General features: G+C 46.7%; 9 protein-coding genes across 9 annotated transcripts; 3 read left to right on the forward strand and 6 right to left on the reverse strand.

The window, feature by feature from the left end:
* Positions 1-2,905: 2,905 nt before the first annotated feature.
* BDV27DRAFT_154298 (MFS general substrate transporter) lies at positions 2,906-4,315 on the forward strand (the record flags this gene model as incomplete). The annotated part of the gene is made up of 2 exons (XM_032071937.1): positions 2,906-3,083; positions 3,147-4,315. 2 exons carry the CDS (start codon positions 2,906-2,908, stop codon positions 4,313-4,315), a joined length of 1,347 nt encoding a protein of 448 aa, XP_031931209.1.
* A 1,471-nt stretch (positions 4,316-5,786) lies between these two features.
* On the reverse strand, positions 5,787-7,910 carry BDV27DRAFT_53600 (fungal specific transcription factor domain-containing protein). The gene is made up of 3 exons (XM_032076879.1): positions 7,133-7,910; positions 6,564-7,085; positions 5,787-6,509 (listed from the first exon to the last, which is right to left on the reverse strand). The coding sequence occupies exons 1-3, from the start codon at positions 7,592-7,594 to the stop codon at positions 5,835-5,837; spliced, it is 1,659 nt and encodes a 552-aa protein (XP_031931210.1). The 5' UTR covers positions 7,595-7,910; the 3' UTR covers positions 5,787-5,834.
* A 3,655-nt stretch (positions 7,911-11,565) lies between these two features.
* BDV27DRAFT_142233 (uncharacterized protein) lies at positions 11,566-12,810 on the forward strand (the record flags this gene model as incomplete). Its single annotated transcript, XM_032069925.1, has 1 exon — positions 11,566-12,810. The coding sequence occupies one exon, from the start codon at positions 11,566-11,568 to the stop codon at positions 12,808-12,810; it is 1,245 nt and encodes a 414-aa protein (XP_031931211.1).
* Positions 12,811-15,354: 2,544 nt separating this feature from the next.
* BDV27DRAFT_122832 (uncharacterized protein) lies at positions 15,355-16,071 on the reverse strand. Its single transcript, XM_032065719.1, has one exon. It carries the CDS (start codon positions 15,590-15,592, stop codon positions 15,437-15,439), a length of 156 nt encoding a protein of 51 aa, XP_031931212.1. The 5' UTR covers positions 15,593-16,071; the 3' UTR covers positions 15,355-15,436.
* On the reverse strand, positions 15,644-15,955 carry BDV27DRAFT_154301 (uncharacterized protein; the record flags this gene model as incomplete). The annotated part of the gene is made up of 2 exons (XM_032071938.1): positions 15,644-15,783; positions 15,853-15,955. 2 exons carry the CDS (start codon positions 15,953-15,955, stop codon positions 15,644-15,646), a joined length of 243 nt encoding a protein of 80 aa, XP_031931213.1.
* A 2,098-nt stretch (positions 16,072-18,169) lies between the features above and the next one.
* On the forward strand, positions 18,170-21,073 carry BDV27DRAFT_122835 (glycoside hydrolase family 95 protein). The gene is made up of 3 exons (XM_032065720.1): positions 18,170-19,019; positions 19,070-19,293; positions 19,339-21,073. The coding sequence occupies exons 1-3, from the start codon at positions 18,547-18,549 to the stop codon at positions 21,018-21,020; spliced, it is 2,379 nt and encodes a 792-aa protein (XP_031931214.1). The 5' UTR covers positions 18,170-18,546; the 3' UTR covers positions 21,021-21,073.
* Positions 21,074-21,315: 242 nt separating this feature from the next.
* On the reverse strand, positions 21,316-21,792 carry BDV27DRAFT_154303 (uncharacterized protein; the record flags this gene model as incomplete). The annotated part of the gene is made up of 2 exons (XM_032071939.1): positions 21,316-21,530; positions 21,609-21,792. The coding sequence occupies 2 exons, from the start codon at positions 21,790-21,792 to the stop codon at positions 21,316-21,318; spliced, it is 399 nt and encodes a 132-aa protein (XP_031931215.1).
* A 270-nt stretch (positions 21,793-22,062) lies between these two features.
* Positions 22,063-23,828, reverse strand: BDV27DRAFT_122836 (uncharacterized protein). The gene is made up of 2 exons (XM_032065721.1): positions 23,498-23,828; positions 22,063-23,403 (listed from the first exon to the last, which is right to left on the reverse strand). The coding sequence occupies exons 1-2, from the start codon at positions 23,772-23,774 to the stop codon at positions 22,667-22,669; spliced, it is 1,014 nt and encodes a 337-aa protein (XP_031931216.1). The 5' UTR covers positions 23,775-23,828; the 3' UTR covers positions 22,063-22,666.
* Positions 23,829-25,308: 1,480 nt separating this feature from the next.
* Positions 25,309-27,215, reverse strand: BDV27DRAFT_53641 (major facilitator superfamily domain-containing protein). The gene is made up of 4 exons (XM_032076880.1): positions 27,012-27,215; positions 26,852-26,949; positions 26,116-26,783; positions 25,309-26,056 (listed from the first exon to the last, which is right to left on the reverse strand). Exons 1-4 carry the CDS (start codon positions 27,127-27,129, stop codon positions 25,591-25,593), a joined length of 1,350 nt encoding a protein of 449 aa, XP_031931217.1. The 5' UTR covers positions 27,130-27,215; the 3' UTR covers positions 25,309-25,590.
* Positions 27,216-27,275: the final 60 nt, after the last annotated feature.

Below are 27,275 nucleotides of genomic sequence, written 5' to 3' on the forward strand. Positions count from 1 at the left end.
CTGAATAGGCATTGAGAGGGATAAGGTTGAGGAAAACAAACTATCCCTCGACTGGCGATAAAACAACTGAAGTTGGAGTGAATAGACTCGAGATATCAAGCACGAATGAAAGGTTGGGACAAATGAAATTGATTTTGACGGAGTCACAGGAACCAAGATAGAAGCAGTATATTCGGTCAAATTTCCGAGATTGCTTGAACATATTTCGTAACCATCGTTCGACGTATGAAGTTTAGGTTCTGCGATGATCTTTGAGGCTCTGCTCCAATGAACAGAGGCGACGGAGATATTGACAGGTGAAGAAGATCGGCAGAAAAGACGCCCACCATCATAATGGAGATAGTTCTGATCAGATAAAGTAGGAAATTTCGTCCACGGTGCGATACCATAAAAGGTACACGCATGAAGCTCGCTGCGTATCTCTTGAAGCTCAGGCGGACTCGCATTTTCCGCCGTCACAAAACTCAAGTTCACAATTGCAGCCGTACTCGAACAGCCATATTCTTTACCACCCGTACCATGAAGATGAATTGGTCTCGGCTGCAGCATGGCGGCAGTCAGTTTTCCTGACCGGCTGTTCAATAGTCCTTGGCTCAAACGTCTCTCCTTGTGGGCACAGTGCCAACTACTTTCGAATAATTCAGTTGGAGGGACCTCATGATATTTCGGTATCACACGGACTGCCTTGGCTTTGGAAGACCATATCTCATTGGTACACGTATCACACGAGGGCTTGAGGACATCGACTCGAAGAAAATATCGTATCCGAGCCATGTCGGATGCCAGGTCGTCCTTTGGCCAGCCGCAACGTCCGATAAGGCGAGGGTCTCCTAAAGTTGGTGGAAGCATGGCGTGGGAAGTTTCAACGGCAATGTCAGTCTTTCTATGCCTGCAAGCCTGGGGGAGTAATTGGCCGGGGACGACAAAGCAAAACGGATATCGATGGATGAAACCATTATGCAATGTCGACTGATATGTATGGTCTCGGATAAGGGTCTGGTCAGTCTCCAGAAAGATGTGGTTCGCACGCATACATCCATAGGTGAAGGTTCTTTCGACCTTGGTCCTGGACTCGCCTGTAGACGGGTCAGACAAAGTATCAACTGTGATTAATGTGTTGTATGGATTCACCTTGAAATTTGATCATTGGCTTTCCGCCAAAATTATTTTCCCGAGTAGTGATAGAAACGAAGCCTTCGATGAGATCTCCAGTTGTATAAGCAGCTAGCTCGTCTCTTACTTCTATGTCAATTCTGGGGTTTTGGCTGTTGAGTACGGCCGGTTCTAAGAGCTTTCGGGTTTTTGAAGACATTAGCTTTATCTCCAGAGAGTCCTTACACCTCGCGGATGAACCCATTAAATTTGTCGAGTTTGGGGACGGGTGGGCAGGATACAACGCTTGACGTTTTTAAGATACAAGACAGGATGCTGACAACGATACGCGCGTGATTAGAATGAAAACGATATCGACTACTTCCAGTGGGGCCAGGTCAAGATAAGTACTACGTGTAGCTTGCAGGCATAGAGTCCAAACACATGGTTTCCCACAGGCAGGACAATGGCTGGTAATCGTTAGCGCAGTTTCGGCATCGTGAGGCATAGCCGCGAAGCTTCCTTAGACAGGACCGGCGCTCACTACTCATGCCGTCCGTGCTACGCCATCCTTTTTGGTTGTATTTTCCGGCTGACCTTGTGCTCGAGTTCCGCGCATCAAAGGATTTCGATGTTGAAAGTTCTTCACTTGGGGTACGCCATGGAATCCTGTGGTGATGTTTTGCCAAAGGCCGAAGAATGCCTGTGGTGATTCGCATAGTTCGCCTTTATTTCGATCCATCGAGGCCACTCAGGCGCAGCCGGCCATCTGGGCTTACGGTACGATCAAAGTTGGTACGAGCGTAAGCTCACACTACGTTGCACGATGCGGAAGTGCAACTTCAGCGTCCTCCCCAACTGGGAACATTAAGCGGGTCGGGGTCATAGCATAGGAAATCAATCAAAAAATAAGGTCGTGCTATGTCTAACAATTTTTGGAATTTTCAGAACCGAATCAGCTTTTAAAACGACGATTTCTACAAGGCTGGCTACCACGGGATATATTGTTCATGCAAATCCTTGTATGAGACTGAATATCGCCATCACCATTCATGAAACAGATATTCTAGTTCAAACAAGTTTATACTGTACAGAAAAAACAGTGAAAAGTAATCACAGCCTGTAGAATTCAATAAATATGCTTTGGGCGGCAACGTGGAAATATTACTTGGAATCGAAAGAGGCGCACAAGTATGAATCCCACAATATCCGAAGGCACAGCGGCAACTACAGTGAGCAACGACGGATTGAAATACAGGTGCTATAAGCAACATATCTTCCGCAGATTCGTTCGTGAATCTTCTCCTCAGTGACCACATCGCAATTAGTCTCTTTTTAGGATTGACTAAAAACGAATATACTCCAATTGGATCCCAGAATCATGTCGACATAGCAAAGGTCGGCGAGACGCCAGCAATGGCAATTCCAACCATCTTTTGTGAGCCGTTGAATTCTTTGATAAACTCGGACACTGCCTAATTCCCCCTAGGTAATCTGCAAATCCCATCGAGGTAGTAGGAAGGGAGCGGTCTTTCCACCAAACGGCCGTCACGGTGGCTTCTTAGGGGCACTTCCAGTTACCAGTGACACCCCACTATGGTATCAATCAGACTCAACACCCGGCTCGGTAGCAACTGAAGAAGCCGCTATGGAGCTCTCGGTAGCTGTTACGATGGACCGCTCGGAGGATGCCGCTGAGTCATGTTATACGCCACAAAACGGCAATAGTTAAGGACCCAAAAGAATGTAAGTTGAATGTCTTCAAAGTATTCACCGATCGCATTACTCGGTGCGCTTGAACGAAACAAAAGGGATGCGAGAAGAAAACAAGCATGAAGATGCGTTGGGGCTACATTCTCACACAAAAAACGAGCCTTTGGACCTTGAATACTCAGATGGTATCCTCTCCCAGTCCTTAGCTCCTATTGATCAAGGACGAAGAGCGTGGACTGTCTTGATCGCTGGTGTCATTTTTGAGGCCTTATTCTGGGGTAAGTAAAGTACCGGGAGCTAGACTCCATCTACGTTTCGATATCGGTAATTAAACTGCCCAGGGTTTCCCATGTGTTTTGGTATCTTCCAAAACTATTATTCCACCGTTCCTGAGTTTCAGAAAGATAACTCTAAGATTCCTTTAATCGGCACTCTGGCTCAGAGTCTTTACTATCTTGGTGCACCATTCTCAGCGATTATTACAAGAACGTTTCCGAAATATCAACGACAACAGATATGGGTGGGGTGGCTCCTGTGTATCGTCAGTTTGCTTGCGGCTTCCTTCATGAAATCGGTGAGTGGCCTGACTGGTACTCAGGGGTTCTTGTATGGATTTGGTTTCGTGGCCCTCTCGTATCCCATTGTAAGCATGGTTAACGAATGGTGGGTCGTTCGGAAGGGAATGGCATTTGGTCTGATCTCAGCTTCATCTGGACTCACAGGTGCTTTTATGCCTTTCATTATCGAATCTGTTTTAAACAAATATGGCTATCAGACCACGTTACGGGCCTGTGCTGTGGCATTAGCAGTTTTAACCGCCCCTCTCCTCCCGCTCTTCAGAGGGCGCTTGCCGGTGGCTGAAACTTCTAAAGTGGCCAGGATTGACTGGAGCTTCTTAAAGAGACCCCTCTTCTGGTTTTACGGATCAGCGATTCTCATTCAAGGTCTGGGATTCTTTTTCCCGTCCGTCTATCTCCCCTCTTACGCGGCGGCTGTCGATATCCCACCTATGCAGGGTGCCCTTCTCCTGGCTGTAATGTGCATTGCACAAGTCCTTGGGCAATTTACATTTGGCTATCTTTCAGACAAGAGATTTTCTGTCGATTCACTGTCAATTACCTGCTGTGTCTCAGCGGCTATAGCCGCATTCATATTCTGGGGTCTGGCGCAGTCCATAGCATTTCTTGTTGTTTTCAGCATCTTGCATGGTTTCTTCGGTTATGGATTTGGTACAATGCGCGTTGCAATGGGACGAGCGGTATCTGATGAGCAGTCCACAATTTTTGCGACATACGCTCTATTTGTATTTCTTCAAGGAGTTGGTAACATTCTAGTGACTCCGCTTAGCGCAGCGCTGATATCAAGTCCTCCTACGCACGACCACTTTGGGATTGGCAAGTACGAAGGAATTGTGATTTTGACGGGTACTTCTTCAGTGCTGGCTGGTATCCTCATAGGTGTTTGGCTTGGCTTTAGAATTATCTCAAACCTATACAAGCAAAGCAATTAGCGCCATATACTGCTACCGGCCGATTTTTGCCAGCCCTCATTCTCTAATATCAAAATGATTAATATTAGAGCATCTAATAGCAAGTCCTGTAATAGGGGACGGGAGTAAACAAGTGGTTATGTACATTGCAAGTGCAGTCCTATGTCATAAATCTAATTAGTCCATCCATTGCTATTACGATGTCCGGCAGTAGAACATTTCCTTTCACTCTTACCTGGGCTATAGTTAAATCAGAGGCTTAATGCAATGGGGTCATACAAGGACTAATCTAGGCTAACCAGCCAAAGGTCTATAATCGTTAGAATATCATCTACTATACATCGACGTACCGTGTCGAATATAAATAAAGCCTCACAAGATAATAACCGTGTGGTGTGAACGAACTAGCGGACGTGGGGATTCAGCACTCAGTCGGTGACCTCAAATTGTCACCAGGTGGCTGGCTCCCTCTGTTCGCCACGCTTGGGGATACTGTGGACTTCGGCGCGCTAGTAATCGCAAAGAGCACACCAGGCCACCAGTATAGACCAACAAAACTTATATTGGGATCGAGATATTGGTAGGTCTCATGCATGTAGGCGCAAAGTCAGTCTACAATAAAGGTCTACGCATTTACGATGTCAGCTACATATTATCCTCCTGGAAACCTGTGCCCCATTATTAGTGATGGTGTAACTTCTGTACAACGTTCGAAGTCAAATCAGTGCAGTGCATGAAGAAATAGGTCGCTCTCTACGTGAATGCCCCAAATTCTGGCAACGCCCAATTGCCGTGTCAATTACGCCGGGGGAAGGGGGGCAATGTCTTACTTGCAACAGGAATGCTAGCCATGTTGATGCCATGCCTACCAGGCAACTTTACTATATTCGATTAGCACCCTCACCAGCTTCCTCGCCTGCCGCCTCGTCCTTCTTCTCTTCATCATGCTTAGTATTTCGTGAATGCCACTACATGTGTTGATCCGCTTCTTCCAGTAACTGGGCCCGTTACACTCCCCATCTATTGTGCTCAAGAATCAGTGAGAGCTAATGGCTTTCAGTCTGCTCCCAATATCCGGATAGCAAGAAGAAAGAATATACAATCTAGACCCACTATCATATATTCACAATTACAGTTGATATCGGGTCAAGGACAGGTTCTAGATTTTGAACCGGAAACCCGACCCGATATCAACTTTTATTTTTATATCAACAGGGAACATCTATTTAAGTAGCTATGTTGAATTTTAGTATTCTAGGTAGTAATACTAGGGCATTGGTGGATTATATGAAAGGTAAGATCCAGCATACTAGAGGTATATATTGTCTTTGTAAGGGCTAACTTACCGCGCATTATAGGGTAATGTTGTGCATTAACCATTCAAATCGCCTAGCATTTAGACACGTTTTTCTATACTAATAAAAGCCCGTAGTGTAATAGTCAAGTAAACATGTTTTGTGGTTGTTAAGATAGAAGTTTTTAATTTATTGCATTTACTATCTGGAATCAGCTGCGCGGTTCGCTTGTGAATTACGTTACATCACATACCAGTTTCTGCTAAGCCACTGTAGTCCTCTTCCGGCCACATAAAAGCTTGGAAGCCGTCATTAATTACGGAGGGATCTAGAGTTTCAAGGTCCAAGTTTGGGTGCGCCAGGAGGCTCTCCAGTGAGGGCTCAGTAACATTGGACCTTTGAGCATTTTCAGACAAACCAAACGGCGGGCCCGGTTGCGCGTCATACGAAACGGCGTCACCCCCACCTACGGTTTCGCGGGACCAGTGTGGACGCCCAGATTGACACTCTTCGAGGCTGATGTGGTCAAGGATACTCTTTACGGACTCAACATGTCTGTAAAATTCCTTGGCTGCAAAATTCCCTGCCTTTTCAAGTTGACTGAGTATCTGTACAGCTGTCTCAAAATCATCGCCATCGGTCGAAGATTCTGGGGTCTTTGACAGACTGGACAAAGCCAGAACAAGTGATGCAGAGAATAGACACTGGCTATAGGTATAATCATACGTGGGAAAAGATCCACTGATCCAAGATTCGGTGAGAATATGAAATGATCGGCGTGCACATTGGCGGCATGCTTCCGACAAAGCAAAAGCAGTTTCATGGGCTGGTAGCCGCTCGTTTCTCGTGTTATCAAAGGGTGATATACGGCGCATCCGGAGAGCGTAAAGCAAGACCGGCCTCAGTGCCAGTATGAAACACTGTAGAGGGTCAGTTTGATGAGGCTCAAAAGTCGAGATCTAGGATCCATTTACCTGATTGAAGTAAAGATACAGAGTTACTATATGCATAGGCGGATTGGGTGGCACTTGGCTAATAAATATGCTAAGAGGCGCAGGGAGCCCTTGCAGCCATTTATCCAGATCTCGGAGACCTTGTTGGACCCTATCAGAAAATGTGGTCCGTTGCGGCCTGTGGCTGTATGTCGATGCTGTAATATGAGCGCCAACCCTAGCCAAAGAAATGCCTGCTTTCAGGTAATCTGTATCCGCAAAGTCCTCAGCAAGGCTTTGCGCAGAAGATTGGATGTCGGACGGCAGATTCACGTCAATGTCTTCATCGTGTATGCTCACTGGCTTCCCCAGCATAAACGCCCAGTTCCTATCAAGTATATATACCGTCCACCATATGCGGACGCGATGTTCTCGTAGTTCGCGATTCGGCAGTTGATCCTGTGGGACATTCAAGTGGAGGCCGGTTACGATAGCAAATCTCATAGCACAGCCTACCATGCAATATGCAGAATGGCGACGGTTCATCATAAGGGAGTAGAGAGACTAGGGGGCATTAGACCGGTTGGTGTAGACTCGAGAATGTAACGTACAAGTGCTATCATGATCTCAACGCAATCGATTCTGGGTTGCTCGCTGAACACGCGGAGCATCTGCGTCGCACTGGCATAATATGCAATTCCAGGAAATTCGTTTCCGGGCTGGTGGCAGGTCCTAGTCGAATATGCCTCACCTAATGCAAAAAAAGCATAGAGCTTGCAGCTGGTCAATATATCACATTGCGCTGGGTCACTTATGGCTTGCTCTAAGAGCCGAAGAGTTATACTTTTTCGTGTCAGGTAGTAGCGTCGGCATACTGTGTCAAATACCACTTTGAGCAGGAAGCGAGCCCTTGAGGGCGTAGGCCAGACGGTTTCAGAATGCCACAAGGAACATAAGCTCTCATCGGGCATATTTTGAGTGCGTGGGTAATGAACCTGGTTTTCTCCCAACAGCTCTTGACGAATCCTAGTAGCAAATGCTGCATCACTGGCCTCCCCAACAAGAACTGGCATTTCTGGAGTCAAACTAAAAAACCATGGCCGTTCATCGAAAAGTGGATTACGAACACCTTCGGTAATCTTCAATGGCCTTTTCGGGTCAGTGTCAGCAGCCTGCACCGTGCTGAGAGCATTATTCTCAGACGCGGCCGGGGAGCACGTCACAGCTTCGATTTCTTCTGGTTCGGCCGAGTGTGCATTCGTATTGATGGTAGCCGGTGTTATTAACTGTGAACTGGTGGGCAGTGGCACCTGAGAAACCTGCCGGAGGCGACGGACCTCATTAAGCAAGTCATCAATGTACCTAGTAAAAGGCTTGGGTTAATGTCATTCAAGCTATTCACGCTATCAAAATATCACCTTTGTTCAACCCTGATGCGACGGCTCCGGCTTGGGTATTTGCATTCTCCGGACTGATTTGTTTGGCGACAATTTGCGCAAGGCGTGCCCCCCGTACACTTGACCTTCCGTGCATGACATTTTCGACATCTTTACAGCTGTGAGCAAAAATTTGGCAATAGGACCAAAGTGATTACAGCTAGAATGTTGACATACGCTATGCGAGCGTTTCTTGGCCTTTCCAAAGCAAGGTCCCCAGCCTCCATGATGCAACACAAGTGGAGGATATTACCGCTGCTCTATCTCGGTCATGCGTTGTGAGGCTCATGGACAACAAGCCGTCGGCTTTAGGGCGCGCAACCGAAGGGTTCTTCGAAATTGAACTAGCATGAAGTGTCATCCGTCCTGGAGGGAACGCGGCAGGCGTTGACTAATCGTCGGCGATATCGATTGCGGCCGGTCCAACCAATCGGTTGAAGTGCGACAGAGCCGAGCATCTTGGACAGATCCACCTTCGTCATGAAACGATGGTCCAGGGACAAAAGCGCAGTACACATTTAAGCCTCATGACCATCTACAGATACTACTATCTCCATATGTTGGCATTATTTCTTCACCGAAAAGTACCGGTATTAGTTCGTGGGATATTATACTCACTTCCACGCATTCAAATGTTGCCTGGCGTGTCTCGTTCTCGTTCTCTACCTACACTTAGGCCTCGCCAAAACCTGCAGGTCCAACTAGAATTGTTATCGGGTCGGATTTTTCACCTGACAACCCGCACCTGGTAGGGACTCAGCGTGTGTAAGGTGATGATGTTGCATTGATGTTGGTTGGAACTGACTAGTGTATGAGCTGGCTACGGTGGGCGAAAACCACTAAGAAGGCAGTCGAGCAACAACGATGAAAGCCATTCGCAGGTTTTTTACGGGTTTTCCGGGTTCAGCGCGGGTTCAGCGGGGAACCCGATCAACTCTAAAAACAGATAGATGGATTACCGTATCTGATCACCTGACTCCCGATTTTGATATACATCGATTTTCGATACTTTTCAAACCATTATAACTCTGCCAATATAGCTTTAATTAAGGTAGCGATAGCTGAGATCGAAAGCCTAAAACCAGGAGAAAAGATAAATTATATAAGAACTGCTAAAAAATATGGTATAAGCTGGTCTACACTATCTCGACATTATTGTGGTATACAATATATGTTACAGACCCTTGTCTAGCGTACCTTTATCGGAAGCGGACACACAAGGCAGAAAACCGTAAGACGATAAGAGCTGAAGACGGCCGAAGGATTACCAAAGAACGGTTATAGGGAGTATCCGATAACACGGCTAACGAACAGCTGATACCAGGCCCATCACGTTATATCTATTCCAGAATCTATCCCAGTAGAAGTATACCGGGAGTATACGGTACTACGCGCTACAATTGGATATACTCCATCTGCTACCCCCGAGAGAGTCACGATAGGAGTATATAGCTAAGGAGCTCAGGATATATAAGGACACTTATTCATGTACTTAGTTTAGTTCTTCGTGATCAATCCACGTTTTTACTACAGAGTTACCTTTAGTAGCAAGACCAGTCTCAACTCGTTTATACCCTTCTAACTATTGGGTATAAGTACTTAATAGGCCTGGCCCTTTGGACTCGAGTCTAGTATCGACAGCAGTCTAGTGTCGACAGCAGCCTTGTATCAACGGCAGTCCAACAACGACTCCCGTCCTGCCAAGACCGCAACCCATTGACGACGGAAGTCAAAGGACGACTTCAGGTTAGTAACCGCTAACTGGTCTTGACGACGAAGCCCCGGGCGTAACACCCTTATACTGTCAACTCCAAAAATTAGGAAGGATATTAGTAATCAAAATAAGGTGGTTGTTGCAAAGGCTTTATATAGTGTGAATCGTCGGCGCACGCAGATCTGTCGATCTGCGCGCTTTCGGGATCATCAAAATAGTTATATATACTCTATATAGTTCAAATACTAAACCACCAAGAAATAATACGATGGTAATTATTATATGTGGTTGTAGAGCTTCATCTTTAACTCTGGTTTTCATAGGAAATCGGGCGTCAGGTGGAGGCGGGCGTCAGGTGATCAGGTACGGTAGGTAAGGAGAGGGACCAGAACAGATACACAGAACACAGAAGGGGCTGGTAGAGCTTCTATGCACAATCTAGTGTCAGTGGTTTAGATCAGTGCCTACACGCATTTCTCTGTCACACCCCATTGGCTGTATACGGACGTTAAACGTGACTCAATAAATAAATACATTCTGTCCTCAGAGGGAGAGCCTCTATTCCTATTTTGGTGATTAAAATCGCATGCGGTCGGAACGTCTGCTTTTGGAATGGCTTAGAGTAGACTCCGTTCCTGACTTAAATGTGAGCGCTACCTCGATTGATCGTTTCATTACGAATTTCTATGGCGTTTTTTGGACTGCTAGCCACCAAACTCGGCTTCATAACTGGTAGAATATCGACCTGGATTGCAATTGCGGGATTTCGACATCACAGGTAACGCTCATTGGCGTGAATCTATCAGCCTTCGTGGCATCCAGACAAATCGTTCACAAGACCTTTCTATAAAAAGACAATACTTGGACATGTGGCTCTTCTCAATACCACTCGGCCAAAACACCAAATGGCCTCATACCATGAACATTTAATATTACACCTGAACCGATATTTATCCCTGGCCTATAGTTAATGCCTTGGGTCTGAGCACAGGACGTAGCATCGGAGGGAAACTAAGGACAGTCGCCAACCCTTCCATTTATTCTGGAATTGAGTGGTGACATATCCCCGAAAGCAAGCTTCTGGCTCAACACGTCTTTATTTCAAAGCAACGTATGGAGTTTTAACTATATAATTGACCACCAAAGGGTTTTGTGGACATGCATACTAAAGTATTAAACTGGAGAAGTGGTAATGTAATGCAAGACTTGCCCAACCAAGACTTTACCAAGACGAAGAAGAGACCCGCAACCTGTTTGCATCGCTCCCCACCCACCCAAGGACGCTGCGAAACTCATGGACCTTTCATCATCATCATTATCATCATCATCATCCTAGTCCCAGGCCTTCATGGCTACTTTGCATTATGCGATGACCCACACCTCACTTTCTCACTTGTGAACAAGTGTCTGACGTATCTGAATGTGACCCCGTGGTCCCTATCGGAACTTCTATATGTAGACATGCTGACGGCCTGGGTGTTCTGTCGCAGTCTTAGGGTCCAGGTAATAGCCTTCAGAGATTAACAACGCACGGGTGGGGGTAAATCCTCTGCACTTGTTCGCCCATCGCATTTGTATATATAGAATTATGACGAGGGGCCAAATTCTATAAATGATTAGGTCTATATTCACTATTTATGTGGTGCCGAAGCCCCATTTATTCTGCCTATGCAATAAAAGGAACCAGGTAGAGAAATAAAGAGATCAGGCGCTAGACCTGAACGGCATTGTCTGGAGCACGTTGTGGTGAACCAACAATTACACACCTCTGTCGCCTCTACTTAACCTGTTGTATACGCATCTGATCTCTGAATCAATCAGCAATTTCCTAGTTTCCCTCCATTCATATTATGCTACATCCAGCCCCATGATCCACCAGTCTTTAACCCGAGCTATGTTGTTACTCTTTTGGATAGTACTGCTCATACTTCGTTTGCTATCTTTTCCTCTGTACCCCTTGGTTCATATAAGAGGAAAGAAACCGATTGCTTGCAGTGTCGACCCCGAAACATACCGTCGCATAATAGAGGGGAAAGGGTTGGATGAAAAACTGCCTAATCAGCTCAACGCACGTCAATCTAGAGCCATTCCAAACCAGCGATTGCATGTTGTATTTGGAATCGAAAACGCCTTAACCACCGACAATGAAGCTCAGGCGAAATGTTTCATCAGACGAGCTAAAAGCCTGATCAACTTATCTCCTATAGCCTGGGAGTCCTTGTCAGGCTTCGTGCGCAGCGCAGCACAGCGTAGTATTGACGACGCAATTGCAGACAGCCCTGACAACACACGTATCATGTTAACAAACTTGGTACAAGTGTTGGTCTTGCGCGTGGTATTGTGCGTGCTATTCCAGATGGAAACCGAGGCCCTGGAGATACCAGACCATCATCTACTCCGACTTGCGGAAGCGATTAACGATACATGGATTTCGTCCAAAGGCAAGACGGACCACGTATATTTTCAAGACAACATTCCTCTCCAAACGTCTTTGGTGACAGTGATCCCAAACCTGAACTGCCTTAATCCCCAAGAGAACCCGTTGAATCTGGTCATCCCAGGCTTCGAGACCATGTGGCGAATTGTCCTGCGTTTCTTCATCGAGGTACGCTACACTTCAGGGCTCTACCACCGTGAATGGCGCGAGATACTAGCTACCTTTGCACATACACCCACCAAAAATGAGTTCGAGCGACCCAAAGGCGACCAAAACCTCTCCGCAGAGATGCTAGTCAACGAGGCACTGCGTCTATATCCGCCGACGAAGCGAGTGCATCGAGCATTCCTCCCTGCGGGGTCAGATACAGTCGAAGTGTTGAATGCGGACATTGAGAGGGCGCAGACTGCAATACATATCTGGGGTTCCAATGCGGAATTGTTTGATCCACGACGTTGGAGAGCCTTGACGCCGCAGCAGAGATTCGCGTTCTTTCCGTTCGGCAGTAAGCCGTTTATTTGTCCGGCACAGGCTGTTTTTGGACCTAGGGCTATTGCTCTTATTGTGGGTGTACTGTTTATAGAACTTGGTGGACAGTGGTCGCTTTTTAAGGATATTGATTGTGCGGAGGGCTTGGTGCCAGGGGTAAAGTTGAGCAACGAGAGAACGGAGTATCGCAATTTGTGTCTCGCTCAGGACTGAACCTGTTGAAATATCCATGTTTCATACACTTATGTGAAGGCTGTAGGAAGTTGGACATCAGATATCGGACTGTCAGGAGTTATTTAGGAGGATTTTCTTCGGATTTAATAGCAAATACTTACAATTTTAAATAATGAGCATGCTAGTCTGACTATGACATTACCAGAAGGTTCATAGATAAGTTAAAGGGCAAGCGTCTTTGATATTCGTCCACTTATATAGACCTGTAAGTTGTACATTCATTGACATTGTACATATTTCCAAATATAAATCTCTCCAAAGAACCTTTGTATTCATTGAATGTATCAATCACTTTTTTTTTTTTTTCACATACTCAATGTATTGAATATGTGGCAAGATAGTATTACATTCTTAAGCGTTTCACCGTCAACTAAGAACAGGATCGTGGTTGAATAGAAAATGTTGCGAAAAGAAATATACTAGGTGTGTGGGCTGTCTGGTGGACAACAGAAGATTTTATAAAATTATACAGCGTATCTTCCGAATCCCAAGTAGGAAGGTAAAAGCTGAAGTTATCGAGTACAGTATTAATAAAATTCTATTCCTAATAACACAGTGTGTCAACTTGAAGATAATTCTTAGATATTAGTAAGTCACTGGCAAAACAGTGCGTTATATATCTTTTAATTGGGGTTCGATCTGCTGAGCTCTGGATTTCATGGTGAAGACCCGTGCCTAGATACATGGTGAATATATCGGTGGTAGAGTGAGGACTTAGCGAGAGATGAAAGGCTACTGATGAAGGAAAGATAATCTGCCTGTGCCTATGATATAGCCAAGTTCTTTTGGGATCAACATTGTTTGTACATCAGGAGGGTTAAATGTCACTCCGTAGAGAAGCCAATTATTCATCTATATTAGTCAACATCTAGTATATTCTGTAGTCAGTGAGCCCCATTGGCAAGGTTCCTTTTGAAGAGAGGTAAAATGCAGGGCGACAAACACGCGGGCGCGATGTCATGGACGAGTCCTGGGCTTTTCCTTGAGGTCAGCTTATTTCGATTTATTAATTTCTATTTAACCTAAAAGCTATGAATATTTCATTGTTGTGTGCGCGTGATCTGTGAGGTCAAAGGCATGAAACAGGGCTAATCTCGCCACAAGAGACAAACGGACAAAGGCTCCAAAATAAACCAATAGGCCTTACTTAGCCAGCGTGGCGCCACCTTGGACGCATCAGTAGCGCGCCCAAGGGACTTTTAAAAGCACCCTTACAGCAATAGCCTTCATACCCTGTAGATGTTTACTTAGTAGTTTTGAACACTATCCATAACTTCTCCAATGACAGCCATTTTTAACGCGATTTCTGAATTCATGCAACGTATAGAAGTGCCTTAACACGGCGAGTATGGTATAAACACAGCCACTCAGCTTTCAGAACAAGATGAAAAGCCGTGAAAGTTATGAGCGGAATCATCTTTGTCATCTCCCTCCAGCAACACCGTAAACAGTGCTCTGATACGCGGACGGGATCATGCATCGCGTGGATGGCCTAAAATGGAACCTCCGCGCTAGGGCTGTGGACGTCATATGACAATTACTGGCGAGGCAACAGTGCCCTAAGGCTCCGAACGAAAGCGGAAGGAAAGTGGATTATCAATACCTGCCGGGGCACTGATGATATCAGCTTGCATCAGTGGCTCGTCTAGAGTTACATGATCTACCACTGTTCATCGAAGCGCATACAGGACTAATGTCGTGGATTGAAGTTAGGGGTTGTCGCGATCGAGATGTCCCTTTGTTAGCTTGATAAGTTATTTTATGAGAATGCCCTAACTTTGCCAGGGAGAGTGCAGAGTGAAGATTGCCCTGTCTGACAAATGGTGAGAGAAAACGGCAACGTCTCAGCAGACACTAGACCTGAAACTACGACTAAGATCGCAAAACCCAGTTTCGGCAAGTGGATAATCCTAAGTGGTGCCGAGTGCGGGGTTGCCTTGAGAAGTTGGATCCGGGGTATCCTGCAGCCATCCTGGGATAATAGCCGGCCATTGGGTGCCATCGAGCGGGGTCGAAAGTCTGGCTGCACGTCTCGTCCAATCGACCCCATCCATTACAAAGTACGGATACGTACGCTGACAATTCGATGACCAGGCGGTGGAGTCGCCGGTAATTTAGAGTAATCTTACTTCAGCTCTGGTGGATCTGTGGGGGGAGTTACCTTGGACCTGGAAGTTCCAGGAGGTACCTCTGAGGTACCTCCACTCTGTTGTGAAGTACCCCCAGGCTCGATATTGACCCGCTCTGCTGTGTTTTAGTGTTAATGAAGCTTTTAGATGGGGTCGGTGGGTTTTTATTCCGGGGATTTGTAGTGTGTTTCGTGTAGAGACTCCCGGGAGCCACGGAGGTACATTGATGTACCTCCAGAGTCTGTCGATGTGGCATGACGGGTGTGGTGTGATGACCCTGGTCGAGTCTTTGTTGTTTGCGTCCATGTCCATTTAAGGAGGGCTCAGGATACTTTCTGACAATACCGTACCCATCTCAATTACAGCCACCCGTCCTACAGGCAATTTAAATTAGTTGGTTGTTCAGATTGATCATCATTTCATTGAGTTTCCTGGATGTAACAATTCCGTAACTCCATCCCTGCCATCTGGCGTGGCTATAGACAAATCACCCGCCCCCAATAAAGAATAGTTAATATTTCCCACTTATCACAAATCAAAAATAGAAAAAGAAAAAAAGAAAAATCACAAAGGAAATGAAATTGCAGTCGTGGACCAGTCCCCCGCTGTATGTGTATGTTTACCAGAAACATCCCTGTCACTATCCATCAAGGATCTCGTTACCCCTCCTTCCATTAATTCATTCATCTTAGTCGTTTCATGTATCGTAGTGTCAGCAGTGCTGCCGCTGCAGTTGTGTATGCAGCGCCACCAGCCGTAACCCAGACGGGTCGGTGGACTGCGAACGAGGTTTGAACAATTTGTGCCCTACGGCGAGATTTGTCTTGTCTGGGTTAGGTTCATGTCCAAGGGAGTTAAATGTGAGAGAGCGTCTCGAGTCTTGATTACATACCTGTAGTCAAGAGTCTGTCTCTCCATGTGTTGGCCTGACGCCTGGCATATTGTCCGGCCTGAGAGCCCAAGGAGGAGAGGCCCTGAACCACTGGTGCAGACATCGTGTTTGATAGATTGGTAGATAGTAGAGAAAAGAATATAAAATGAGAAGTATCAGCTAGTCACAACGAGGTTTTGTGTTCCAGCTCTTGTCACTCCAGAGTGACTCGATGAGGACCAAAGAAATACGAGAGCAGGTAGGACAGGATTGGGCTCCTTTATATCAATTCCTCAGCCGTATCAATCCATGGTAACGCGGGGTAGAGTCACGAGACATTTGCATACCTTCAATCTATCGACCAGTCGAGTCCCTTCACCAGGATCATCAAGGAGGGAAGCGATTGGATGTCGTGTCGCCGTCGATCCGGTCTGCTGCACAGCGCCCCTGGAAACGCGACTGATCGCTGCGGTCATGCCAATCGGACTCCGCCGTGGCTCGACTAGCTTTGCAAGCTCCAAGGAGTCGATTGCCACCGAATGCTAAACGAGTCGTAATGATAGGCTGATCGAAAGTGGTCGTGTTGTTGTTGCAGGTCATGATCGCATGAGTATTGGTGGGATGCTTCCTGTATCTCCTACGTGTCGCGAGGGCTGGTTGCCCTTGGCCAACGGTATGCAGCCACCATGGTGTCGTGGAAGCCCTAAATTACACCAAGAATAGTACTCAGGTTTCTATTAAATGAGAAACCCATTATAAGGATTCATAATTACCCGAAATAGCATATCGAAGAGTATTCGAAGCCCTACATAGACAACTTTGATAGAACAAGACTGCTAATCCTAAGAGGCACGACGATGGAAACAAGGCGTTCCAAGGTCTACCATGCACTAAGACTTTTGGATGTATTCACTGCCAGTATATTTACCGCCACACCATGTCATCGCGTCATGATCAACGCTACTACGTCCTCTCCAACCGTGCTAGCGATCGTACAACTCTGCCATCTTATAGTAAACCCCACCAGAGACTGAACCTTAGCATTACGTATCTTAGAATCACCACTTCTCTCCAACAGCACAGTCCATTATTTTGATTCTCGTAGTTCCCTATGAACAAAGTTCTAAGTCCTGAGCAAGACAGTGTGTCTTTTGTGTTTTCAGTCATGTGATATATGTGCACATCGTTGACTCAGCTGACATGCAAGGTTGCCTCTTTGAGCCTACTAGTAGTAGTAGGAAGTAAGTATCACCTCAATTTTCCTTGTTCCTGATTCGCTCCTTCATTAACCCCAGACAAATGATGTATCCAGCTTACGGAGTACACGGATATATATTGTGGAGAAGTGGGGCGGAGATGTAGATGGATATACAACACACAACCAACAGTTATGCCAGAGATCTCTCCTGCACTAGACAAAATATCATTGTCTTTATGCCTACATAATTTGTAAACCTATTAATATTGGAGGACACGAGACCCAGAAGAGGAGTTCCGGAATAGGATAATGGGTGGTAATAAGCAAGGACACGTGACTACCATCTTGTCGCGACTTTTTAGCTCCATGATAAATCACCAAGTTGCGATGGTTCCGCTATCTGAGATACGGATCTTCCTCATACTGCATTTTGTAATAGCTCTTGAATCTGCAGTGAATTCCTAAAACTCTTTGGAAAACCTTCAATTTGCATATAGGCACAGTCTCGACTCTCAATGAGTATACAAACCAGGGCGAGTGGGCTTCATTAGGCTTTGTTTGATGCTGTACCCGACAACTTAGTTCTTATTTCCCTAACATGTTGAAGAACATACGAACGAAACTAATGCTTTCTATAGAAGTCGATAATTTGCCCTTTGTGATAGGAATTCACTGGGTTGACTGTTAGAGTCCGGGTCGTTTTGCGGTTCTCCATTTATCTCCGCGTTGTAGAAAGGAGAGGGTGGGCCTACAACTCTGTCCAATCACCAGTTCAATATCAAACCTGTGACTAGCGCACCGGATATGCTTGGGAATAGATCCTCGACGAAAAAGCATAATCCATATGTCTAGATTCCAGGCGAAGGAAGCTGTGATTACGGATTAGGTCGCGCCAAATTACCCAGGATTGCGGACATGAAATGGTATGATGAGGTGAGCTATATCGCGTTTGTAAGAACTCAGGACGTCTCACACAAGTAATACCATAAAACCGATAGGGAGTGTGGATATGGACGAATTGTGGATTGCATGGTTATACGGGGTCAGCGGCTAACAATGCACAATGTCGACGGTAAGATAACCGATGAAAAATTTATTGGATATTGATGTTTGAGACTTTCTTATAAATTGCACAGCAAGATTTCACGCATCCAGAGAAAGCGATACGTCTCCAAGTAGTACCAGTATACAATGGAAGCTGAATTATGATGGCACACCATTACAGCAATCCGGCACGCAAAGCGACGGTGCATATTAGAATTCTCCCACAACACAAGATGAGGGGGTCGATTTAACCGGCTAAAATGACCTCAACATGAATCGACATAGGCACTGTTGAGTGGACTTGGTGTATTTCCATGCTGGTGCACAATCTCCCGCTCGCTGATTCGTGGAATTACCACGAACAATCAATCAATTGATGCATGTATCTTGCCACAACTACCGGTCGCAATTTATAATGACCCTCCTCCCACAATTGCAATTATTCAGCTCGCGCATATACAAACTGGGAAAAGATGCTACTCTTTCCCCTCCTGCAGTTAGCTGTCTGGGCCACCATTGTCCACGCCCGCTTCGATCCATCCCGCTTCACATGGTACACCTCGCCAGCGAACAACTTCACCTCAGCACTACCACTAGGAAATGGTCGACTCGGCGCAGCAGTATGGGGTTCTACCGTAGAAAATATAACCCTGAATGAGAACTCCATATGGAGCGGCCAGTTCATGGACCGCGTCAACCCGGACGCATACAGCGCTCTAGACCCCGTCAGGTCTATGCTTAAACAAGGGAACATCACAGCAGCTGGACAGATGACGTTGGCGAGAATGGTTGGCAGTCCAGATGAGCCACGGGCTTATCACCCGCTTGGTTCGTTGGTGCTGCACTTTGGTCAAGAGGATTCGCATGTCGAGAACTATACCCGGTCGTTAGATTTGCTTAAGGGCCGTGCGATCGTGGATTATGAGTACCATGGTGTTCAATTCCGGTATGTGAGACTATTTGAGGTAGCGAGCAATACAGGCTAATATTAAGTAGGCGGGAGTACGTTGCAAGCCATCCAGCGGGAGTAATTGCCGCTCGGCTTAGCGCTAGTGAGGCTGGTCGGTTAAATGTCGCTGCTTCGATTTCTCGCGATCGCTACGTCACAGAGAAAGCGGCGACCGTGGGGAACGGCACTGGATCACTTAAATTGCGCGCCTCGACGGCCGAGTCAGATGGGATCAACTTTACGGCAGCGGCGCGTATTGTCGCTCATGGAGGTGAGTGCCCCAAGACTTACTACGGATGATAACTAACCGTTGAAGGGCGAGTATCGCGGAACGCGAGCTCTGTAGTAGTGCAAAATGCAACAGCTGTGGACATCTTCATTGATGCCGAAACATCTTATCGTTACGCTGACCTGGCAGCATGGGAGGCCGAGCTAGACCGCAAACTAGACGCAGCCGTGCGGACCAGTTTTCCTGTCATCGAACAATCGGCCACGGCTGATCATGAAGCCCTCGCAGGCCGAGTTCATCTCGATTTGGGGTCGTCTCATGCCGCGGGTGATTTGCCCACTGATGTCCGACTTGCAAAATACAGGACCGACCCTGACGCGGACCCCGAACTAGCGACCCTCATGTTCCAGTTCGGTCGGCATTCTCTCATCGCATCATCGCGTGAGACTAGCACTTCGCCGTTACCTCCCAATCTCCAAGGACTCTGGAATGAGGACTACGAGCCTGCGTGGGGAGGGCGCTACACGGTTAACATTAACCTGGAGATGAACTACTGGCCCGCCGGCGTGACGAACTTGGCAGAGACTTTAGGGCCGTTGATATCTCTCCTCGAGACCGTGAAGCCCCGCGGTCAAGATATCGCACGGCGTATGTACCACTGTGACAATGGAGGCTATGTTTTACATCACAACACGGACCTCTGGGGAGATGCCGTTCCAGTGAACAACGGAACTAAGTGGACGATGTGGCCGATGGGCGGTGCTTGGCTATCGGCGAATCTAATGGAACACCATCGTTTTACGCAGGACACAACTCTCCTGAAAGAGCGCATATGGCCGCTCTTGCAGTCCGCTGCTCAATTTTACCACTGTTATTTATTCCTCTTCAACGGGTATCTGAGCACAGGACCTTCATCTTCACCAGAAAATGCGTTCACTGTACCCAATGATATGAGCGAAAGCGGTAAAGAGGAGGGCATCGACATCGCCCCGACGATGGACAATACACTCCTATCAGACCTTTTCCATTTTATCATAGAAACCGGCAATATCGTCGGTATCAACAACACAGATACCGCCAGAGCCTCATCCTCCTTACCACGTATTAAACACCCTCAAATCGGATCCTACGGACAAATTCTCGAATGGAGGCACGAATACGAGGAAACAGAACCAGGCCATCGACACATGAGTCCCATCTTCGGACTCTTCCCAGGCACACAGATGACACCCCTCGTAAACTCAACATTAGCCGCGGCGGCGAAGGTCCTGCTGGATCACCGCATCGCGCACGGCAGCGGTAGTACAGGCTGGTCGCGGGCATGGTCCATTAGCCTTTACTCTCGCTTGTTCGATGGAGACGCCGCGTGGAACCATACGCAGGTATTCTTGCGGACGTATCCGAGTGCGAATCTGTGGAATACAGACTCGGGGCCTGGTTCGGCCTTCCAGATTGATGGTAACTTTGGGTTCACGGCGGGCATTGCTGAGATGCTGCTGCAGAGTCATGCTGGAGTCGTCCATTTTTTACCGGCTTTGCCCTCTTCCGTATCAAATGGGAAGGTGTCTGGGTTGGTGGCAAGGGGGAACTTTGTCGTGGATATGGAATGGTCTGATGGCGAGTTGACTTGGGCGAGAGTAACGGCTAGAGCTGGAGGGAAGTTGGCGATACGTGTGCAGGATGGACGGCAATTTAGTGTGAATGGGAGTGAATATACCGAGGAGATTTCGAGTGTGAAGGGTAAGGTATACGAGATCTCACTGCCATAGATATACAAGATCCGAAGTGCATAGACCTTTCTAACCATGTTCGTACAATTGCGCACTCGACAATGTAATTCAACAATGCAATAATTACGGAGCAAAAGTCGTCTTTTGCTTAGAGCGGTACTGTAGATGACTTGTATCACGTAACTGGACTCTGAACAAGGAAGGTATCATGAATATAACTACTGTAACAACATCGAGTTATCCGAAAAGCTAAACCGAGACAAAACCAAGATATACCGTCCACAGTAATATCATACAATTTCTCCCTCGTCGTTCATCCTCCCCTAGTTGTGAATCACTTCCCCGCAATCCCCAAGCCCCCAAATCCATATCTCCCCTCTTCATCCTTCCCCTTTCTCTCACCTCGATTAATCCCCTCTTTAGAAACCATCTTGCCAACAGGCGAGAGCAATCCATTATCGCCGAGTTGATTTCCGACAAGATTATGTACGTCATCTTGTAGTTGATCAACTTGCTCGAAGCCGCTGGCCTTGGTGTTGTTTAGAGTGTCTATATAAAGATGACTCTAGTTAGCTAATACGTCACATCATAAGATAAAACACATGCATAGATACAAGGTGTAGATACCCTTGGTAACATAGGAAGCTTTATTATCACCCTTCCCAAACCATTTTAGGTACTGATCTTCGAGCCATGGATACCATTTCTCGTACTGGATATTGTATTGTTCGCGAAGCCAGTCATAGTAAGATTGTTGTTGTTTCTTTTCTTCCTCTTCCTGAGGTTGAGAGTCGGGGCTGGGTGAGTTCATGGTATATATTTAGTAATTAATATGGTAGAAAGAAGTATGGCTGTTGCACTTGGAAAGATAAAGGCTTAGTATTCCAAAGGAGAAGGATGCGAAGCGGATTTTGACAATCTAGATGAGTATGTATAGGGCTTGATATAAAACTAGATTACTCCATCGGGTTGTGACGTCGGTGGTGCGGCCCATGACGTAGGGCCACGTGAGATTGTCGATGGCCACGTTCCGATGCATATTCTTATCATTACAGACTGAAACAACAACTTATATCCTTGTGTGGCTCAGTCTGCTGGTTAGAATATATGTGTGGGCATGCGGAATATCGAGGGGAAAAGATGAGATACAAAGGTTACAGTCGTAGATTGAAGAAATGTTGTATGTTCCAGTGATATCCAGTTCAGTGTCAAGTGCAAACAGGTAAATATCGTTATCTACCTAGAAAAGATGACTGAGACAAGTTTGACTCTGTATTTCGGCATCGGGAGCTCTCTGCAGGGGAGGTATTCTAGTTCGGCTGTGGGTTTAGAGTTGGTCTATTGCAAGGTTCTCGGATAGAAAGGCATGTATGTATACTAACTATTTTGCCCTAGTATATGGGGTATCTCTAGCCGTTCACAACCATTCGGCAACGTAATGTTGCCAACTGTCCAGGGCCAGTAGATATAAATAGCTTGCTTCATTGCACCTGTTTGATCGACTTTCTAGTTGAAATCTTGTATAAAAAAATATGAGATATACCACCCCAGCGATAACAGCTTCCTACTGAACTACTTTCACGTGTGGCACGAAAATGGAGATCCGTCCCGCAGTGTTCATCTTCAAGTCTTCTCTTCCACAACAAACTACCCTCGCCTCCACCTGTGGACTGCTTCTCCAGAGGTTATACACCGATTAGCTCCCTCATCCCACCAGTGAGGACTGGCTCCCTTTTCTGCTCATCATGCGGTTTCTCATATGTAGCATACTTTTTGAAATACCAATCTCTCGCACTCGAATTCGATCCATCGCTGGCCATAAATTCTGTGTTATTGTTTGCGCGCAAGAAGTATGATATGGAAAACCGATCCCCAACCTGTCCATCGATAGGCAATACGCGATGCAAGGCGGAACGGAAACGTCCACACGAGAGAAACCGAAGGGTATCCGCGACGTTAATTATAGCGTGTCCCGGCTTCGGTTTAACCCACAGCCACTCCTTGGTAGTTTCTCCTGGGACTTGGAGACCCCATTGTGGGGCGAACAGCAGGGTTAACGTGCCGATGTCGGTGTGCATGTTCTGCCCTGACCCGTTCTCCTTGATCTTGACCTCTTCGGGATAGTTGAGGAAATACAAGGTCGACTTCGAGGCTATATGGTCTTGGTGCCATCTTTCTAGACGTGTCTCTGGTTCGTTGAACCCCAGAACATCGGACAGGTGCTCTAGCAGGGTTTTGAGGATGAAGTGCGACATGGCCATGAAGTCATCAAAGAGCTTCAGGTTTTCAAGCACAACATCCTGCAAAGCCCAGCGGCCGAGCAGCTCTTGGCGGCCGACTTTGAGGACTTCGAACCCGTCCTTTCGGGACTCAACTGCTCCGGATTGGACACCTGTCGGCTTGTACCCGTGGGACAAGGAAGCTACAAACCGTCGGTCAGCATTAGATTGGGTTAGCCTGGGCGAAAGCCAGGGCATTCAATTGGGGATGGATCGAAACATGTCCATAAAACATACTTGTGACAGTTCGGCATTTCTGGTCTCGAGGCTGTGCCATCCATTTCTTGACCAGATCCGAAACCTCCTCCAGATTTTGAAACAACCGCTCAGCTCCCTTATCACATAGATCGAGGTAGAAAAACCCATCCTTTTCACAAGCCTCGACAAGTTTGGCCAACTCCGTCTCGTTACGATCAAGAAGAGGCGCGAACTTGACGGTATGGAGATCGGCAACCCTCGGCACGACACCAGGATTGGGAAAAGGAGGGCTATTGTCTGTTATGTGAACACCCATGACTCCGTGTACTTCTCCTTGTTAAAATTAGATGGTCACAATGTGTAAAGAGTGCGGTACTTGTTGGTAATGAACATACTGGGTAGCACTGCACTTGTCATGGCTTTATGTATTCCCCATATCTGTACGAAATGCCAAAGAAACCCGGTTCATTCCTCAATGCACAATCAAGACCACGACTGGGTCTTCGAAAGTACGGAATGTTGCAGATCTTCAGCCGATGGTGTCATTTGGTGTCGGGATGGAGAAGTCCTGGATGCGTCATCAACTGCTCAGCTCCAGCAAAGGCTCGCTAGATGATCATAATCCATCCTTGCTCTAATTGTAACATTCTTCCAAATGTCTATAGATCAGCTTAGCCACATTAACTTGGAGCAGAGTCTGGAACCATGCCCTAGTTTCTTGGCTGCTGATGACGCCTGGCGTGTAAAGTATGCCGAAATTCTCATCGTTCTTGGCCTGCACAAGCGGGACAGGAACAGGATCCTTGCACGAGATATATGCACGTCTTTCTGCATGTGATACAGGGGACCTTCGTCATTTAGTAATACAATTGCGTGTGTAACGTAGCATCTCCTCTCACTAGACCTTGCTTGTTCTATTGTAGATCATAATCAAATGCAATGAAATTGCCATAGGGCAAACTATACCAGCTAACGGATAGATAAATTATCGACCGTGACGATACCACTACGGAACAAATTGGCAGGCACTGATACGATACGATCATTATCTGGGCTCTCTTCTTTCTCTTTTTTTTTTTTTTTTTTTTCAATTTTTACTAGCTAGATACTCGTACCTTTGGGCCTGGATAAATTGTGCTACCTTGGCAACCTGTTCTTACACGACATCCGGGACAGGCCCGCATGCTAAATAGACGTACCATCAAGTCTTGTCATTGACGAGACAAGAGGGTCATATTTGAATGAAATATAGGACATGGGGATGTCAGGGATAATTCGTCATCTTCTTGGATCGCCTATGCTAGACCTGAAGAAAGCGCCGGGCATGCATTGTAAATGCACTCATGTTAGCTAGTTTAATGTCCCTCCAAGGATGTAAAACTGTCAGATGTATGTCGCCATAACACCCCCAACCAGATCAACGACTAGGCTGGCTGCTGATTGCGTATGGCGCGGCCACCGCGAATTTGAGAACAGACTATGCATCTCGATGCCATAGACTAATTTGAATCACAAGAGGCCTCGCCGTAATAAATGTGTAATATAGGCGTGTGATATCTAAAATATTAAATGCAATAAAAGCGAACCAATAATATAACACCCAGCTCATCCCGTATTGGCGTCACGGTGATAGAACTCGCTAACCTACTGTAATAAGACCCTTGAGAGAATGAACTATACCATCGGAAGACACGGACAGATGCCGCATAGGTACAAGACAGCAAGCCCCGCTCCTGGCTGATGCCGAACTTCGGCGATTCTTTTTGTATATCCTAGATTGGTAATTGAAACAAATTAAACAGGGTGCTACTAAGGAAGTTTGTATATTTTCTACTTGCCAGTCAAAGAGAGCCGTTTTAAGAAGAATAAAATAATAATAAACATGTGGACCGACCCAGTCAAACGACTGAAATAACCCTTCCCCTTATGTATATAGCTCGCAGCGTTGCTGAATTGTCATTGGAGGTTGGTATCCTGTATAAGCTGAGCCCTAACATATCGTTCCCATCCAAGGAGGAAAAATGAAATAATAGAAATTTCTTGCATGTTGCAGCCGAGGCGCAAACTATCCTTTCGGAGATTCCGTGCAAGTACATTAATTCCCAACGATTATGCAGATGCCCGTAAGCTTCTTACGAATTTCCATGGGCTTGCTCACTACTGTTCTCCACGCTCCTGCCTTGCTTGACTTCCCGCAGGAATCCCAGTGCACCAATGCAAGAGACCCCGGTGAGAATTCCAACAGTAAGAATTAATGGAAGCCATTGACCGGCCCCATAACTCCCTTTGTGCAGACCCCGATCTTCACCCGCAGAGGAGACTGCTGTAGCCACAAAGCCAGATGCGATTGTGGCGCCTCCCCTGAAGAACATGATCAGGCCTGATACAATCAGCTCTTCATTCGGGCGATCACTGTTTCCAACGATAGCCGTTGCAAAGCGGTTCCGTAGAACAACATAGCCCCCGGAAAGACCGCCGAATAGGATGCATACAAGTGCGAGTAGGCCGTATTTCGTGGCAAAGCCCCAGATACACAAAACAGCAATGGCTGGGACCAAAGTACTGAGCAGCAGCGGATACAGAATACCTCGCTTATCACTATTCCAAAATCAGTAACGCAACTGGGAATCCTTCTCTTTTTTGGGGGGTCAAATTACGCGAGTAAGCCTAAGAACGGCTGACAAATGGCGGATGCGATATTGTAAATGGCGAGTAGAGCCGATGCACTTGCCGAGGAAGCACCAATTACGGCTGTTGCATAAGACGGTATGTAGACGGAAGGTAAGTATTGGGACAGTGCTTGTAAGACATTGGATAAGAGAACTAGCCAGAACAGAGGCTTTCGTAGAAATCCATATGAAAATTGTCCAGAGAGAGGATTTTCTTTTTCGTTCTCCGCAGAACGGGAGGACGACGGCAGGCGAGGCCGCACGCCGATCAGGGCTATACTCAGCACAACAGCAACAAATATACCCCAGCCAATCAATGTCGCTTTGGCTGAGTACTTTGCCAGAAGCACCCGCATAACTGGAGGGATGATGGCAGCAGCGATACTTGAACATGCAAAGTAGATGCCGTAGGCGAGACTACGCCGCCTGATGAACCATTCATCTATCAGGCTCATGTTGGGAGCAAAGACGAGACCACTACCCAGACCGTAGAGAACCCCTTGGGTCATTATTAGTTGGACAGGGGTGTGGGAGAATCCCGCCCCAATCGATGCGGCCACTACAATGGCTGAGCCGATGCATAGCAGCGGTTTACGCAGCCGAGCTCTTCCGCCAAGGATGTGCACTAGAAAGGGACAGAGGAGTTGAATCACACCCTATGAAGCCTTAGACAGGAACTTGACATGCGCGTGCATCTCTTAGCCGCGTCATCAGGAACACATACCGTACTAACAACTCCAATCACAGCAATCACCTGGTTACCGGAGAAAGCCGACTCGTAAAAGTAATATTCACGAAAAGCACCAAATGAGATTGTGAAGCCTGGCAGGGGTACATGTTAGCCTGCATAGATCAAGTCTGGATGTGATCAAAATTGCGCATACCCCACGTCAGCTGGAGCATGACGGAGACCGAGGCGAGGAATATCCAAGCCGACCTCCCACCATCTGGTGGGTGAGAGGTAATTGATCGATCGAATGATTGTGCTGTGAGCTGCGCCATGGTGCTACGCTGTTAAGTAGACTATCAGCCAAAAGAAGAGGATAATATGTTGGCTCTAGTTATAAAATCCAGGTTAAGTATTTCATAGAAAAGGTTGTGGCCGAACGAACACCGTGCCAGGAGAACAAAGGGATATGTCTTAATAT

Source organism: Aspergillus caelatus (assembly GCF_009193585.1).
Source record: "Aspergillus caelatus strain CBS 763.97 unplaced genomic scaffold BDV27scaffold_26, whole genome shotgun sequence".
Taxonomy (NCBI): domain Eukaryota; kingdom Fungi; phylum Ascomycota; class Eurotiomycetes; order Eurotiales; family Aspergillaceae; genus Aspergillus; species Aspergillus caelatus.

Bases quoted from the DNA above. Each gene is read 5' to 3' on its own strand.
- BDV27DRAFT_53600 (XM_032076879.1), bottom strand. From the start codon at position 7,594: ATGCCAGTTCTTGTTGGGGAGGCCAGTGATGCAGCATTTGCTACTAGG. The intron at 7,086-7,132 runs GTACGTTACATT...AATGCCCCCTAG, and splicing joins TTGAGATCATGATAGCACTT to TCTCTCTACTCCCTTATGAT. The intron at 6,510-6,563 runs GTAAATGGATCC...GACCCTCTACAG, and splicing joins TGTATCTTTACTTCAATCAG to TGTTTCATACTGGCACTGAG.
- BDV27DRAFT_122832 (XM_032065719.1), bottom strand. From the start codon at position 15,592: ATGTTTCTGGTAAACATACACATACAGCGGGGGACTGGTCCACGACTG.
- BDV27DRAFT_122835 (XM_032065720.1), top strand. From the start codon at position 18,547: ATGCTACTCTTTCCCCTCCTGCAGTTAGCTGTCTGGGCCACCATTGTC. The intron at 19,020-19,069 runs GTATGTGAGACT...AATATTAAGTAG, and splicing joins TACCATGGTGTTCAATTCCG to GCGGGAGTACGTTGCAAGCC. The intron at 19,294-19,338 runs GTGAGTGCCCCA...TAACCGTTGAAG, and splicing joins GCGTATTGTCGCTCATGGAG to GGCGAGTATCGCGGAACGCG.
- BDV27DRAFT_122836 (XM_032065721.1), bottom strand. From the start codon at position 23,774: ATGGGTGTTCACATAACAGACAATAGCCCTCCTTTTCCCAATCCTGGT. The intron at 23,404-23,497 runs GTATGTTTTATG...GACGGTTTGTAG, and splicing joins GAAATGCCGAACTGTCACAA to CTTCCTTGTCCCACGGGTAC.
- BDV27DRAFT_53641 (XM_032076880.1), bottom strand. From the start codon at position 27,129: ATGGCGCAGCTCACAGCACAATCATTCGATCGATCAATTACCTCTCAC. The intron at 26,950-27,011 runs GTATGCGCAATT...TACCCCTGCCAG, and splicing joins CATGCTCCAGCTGACGTGGG to GCTTCACAATCTCATTTGGT. The intron at 26,784-26,851 runs GTATGTGTTCCT...AAGGCTTCATAG, and splicing joins TGATTGGAGTTGTTAGTACG to GGTGTGATTCAACTCCTCTG.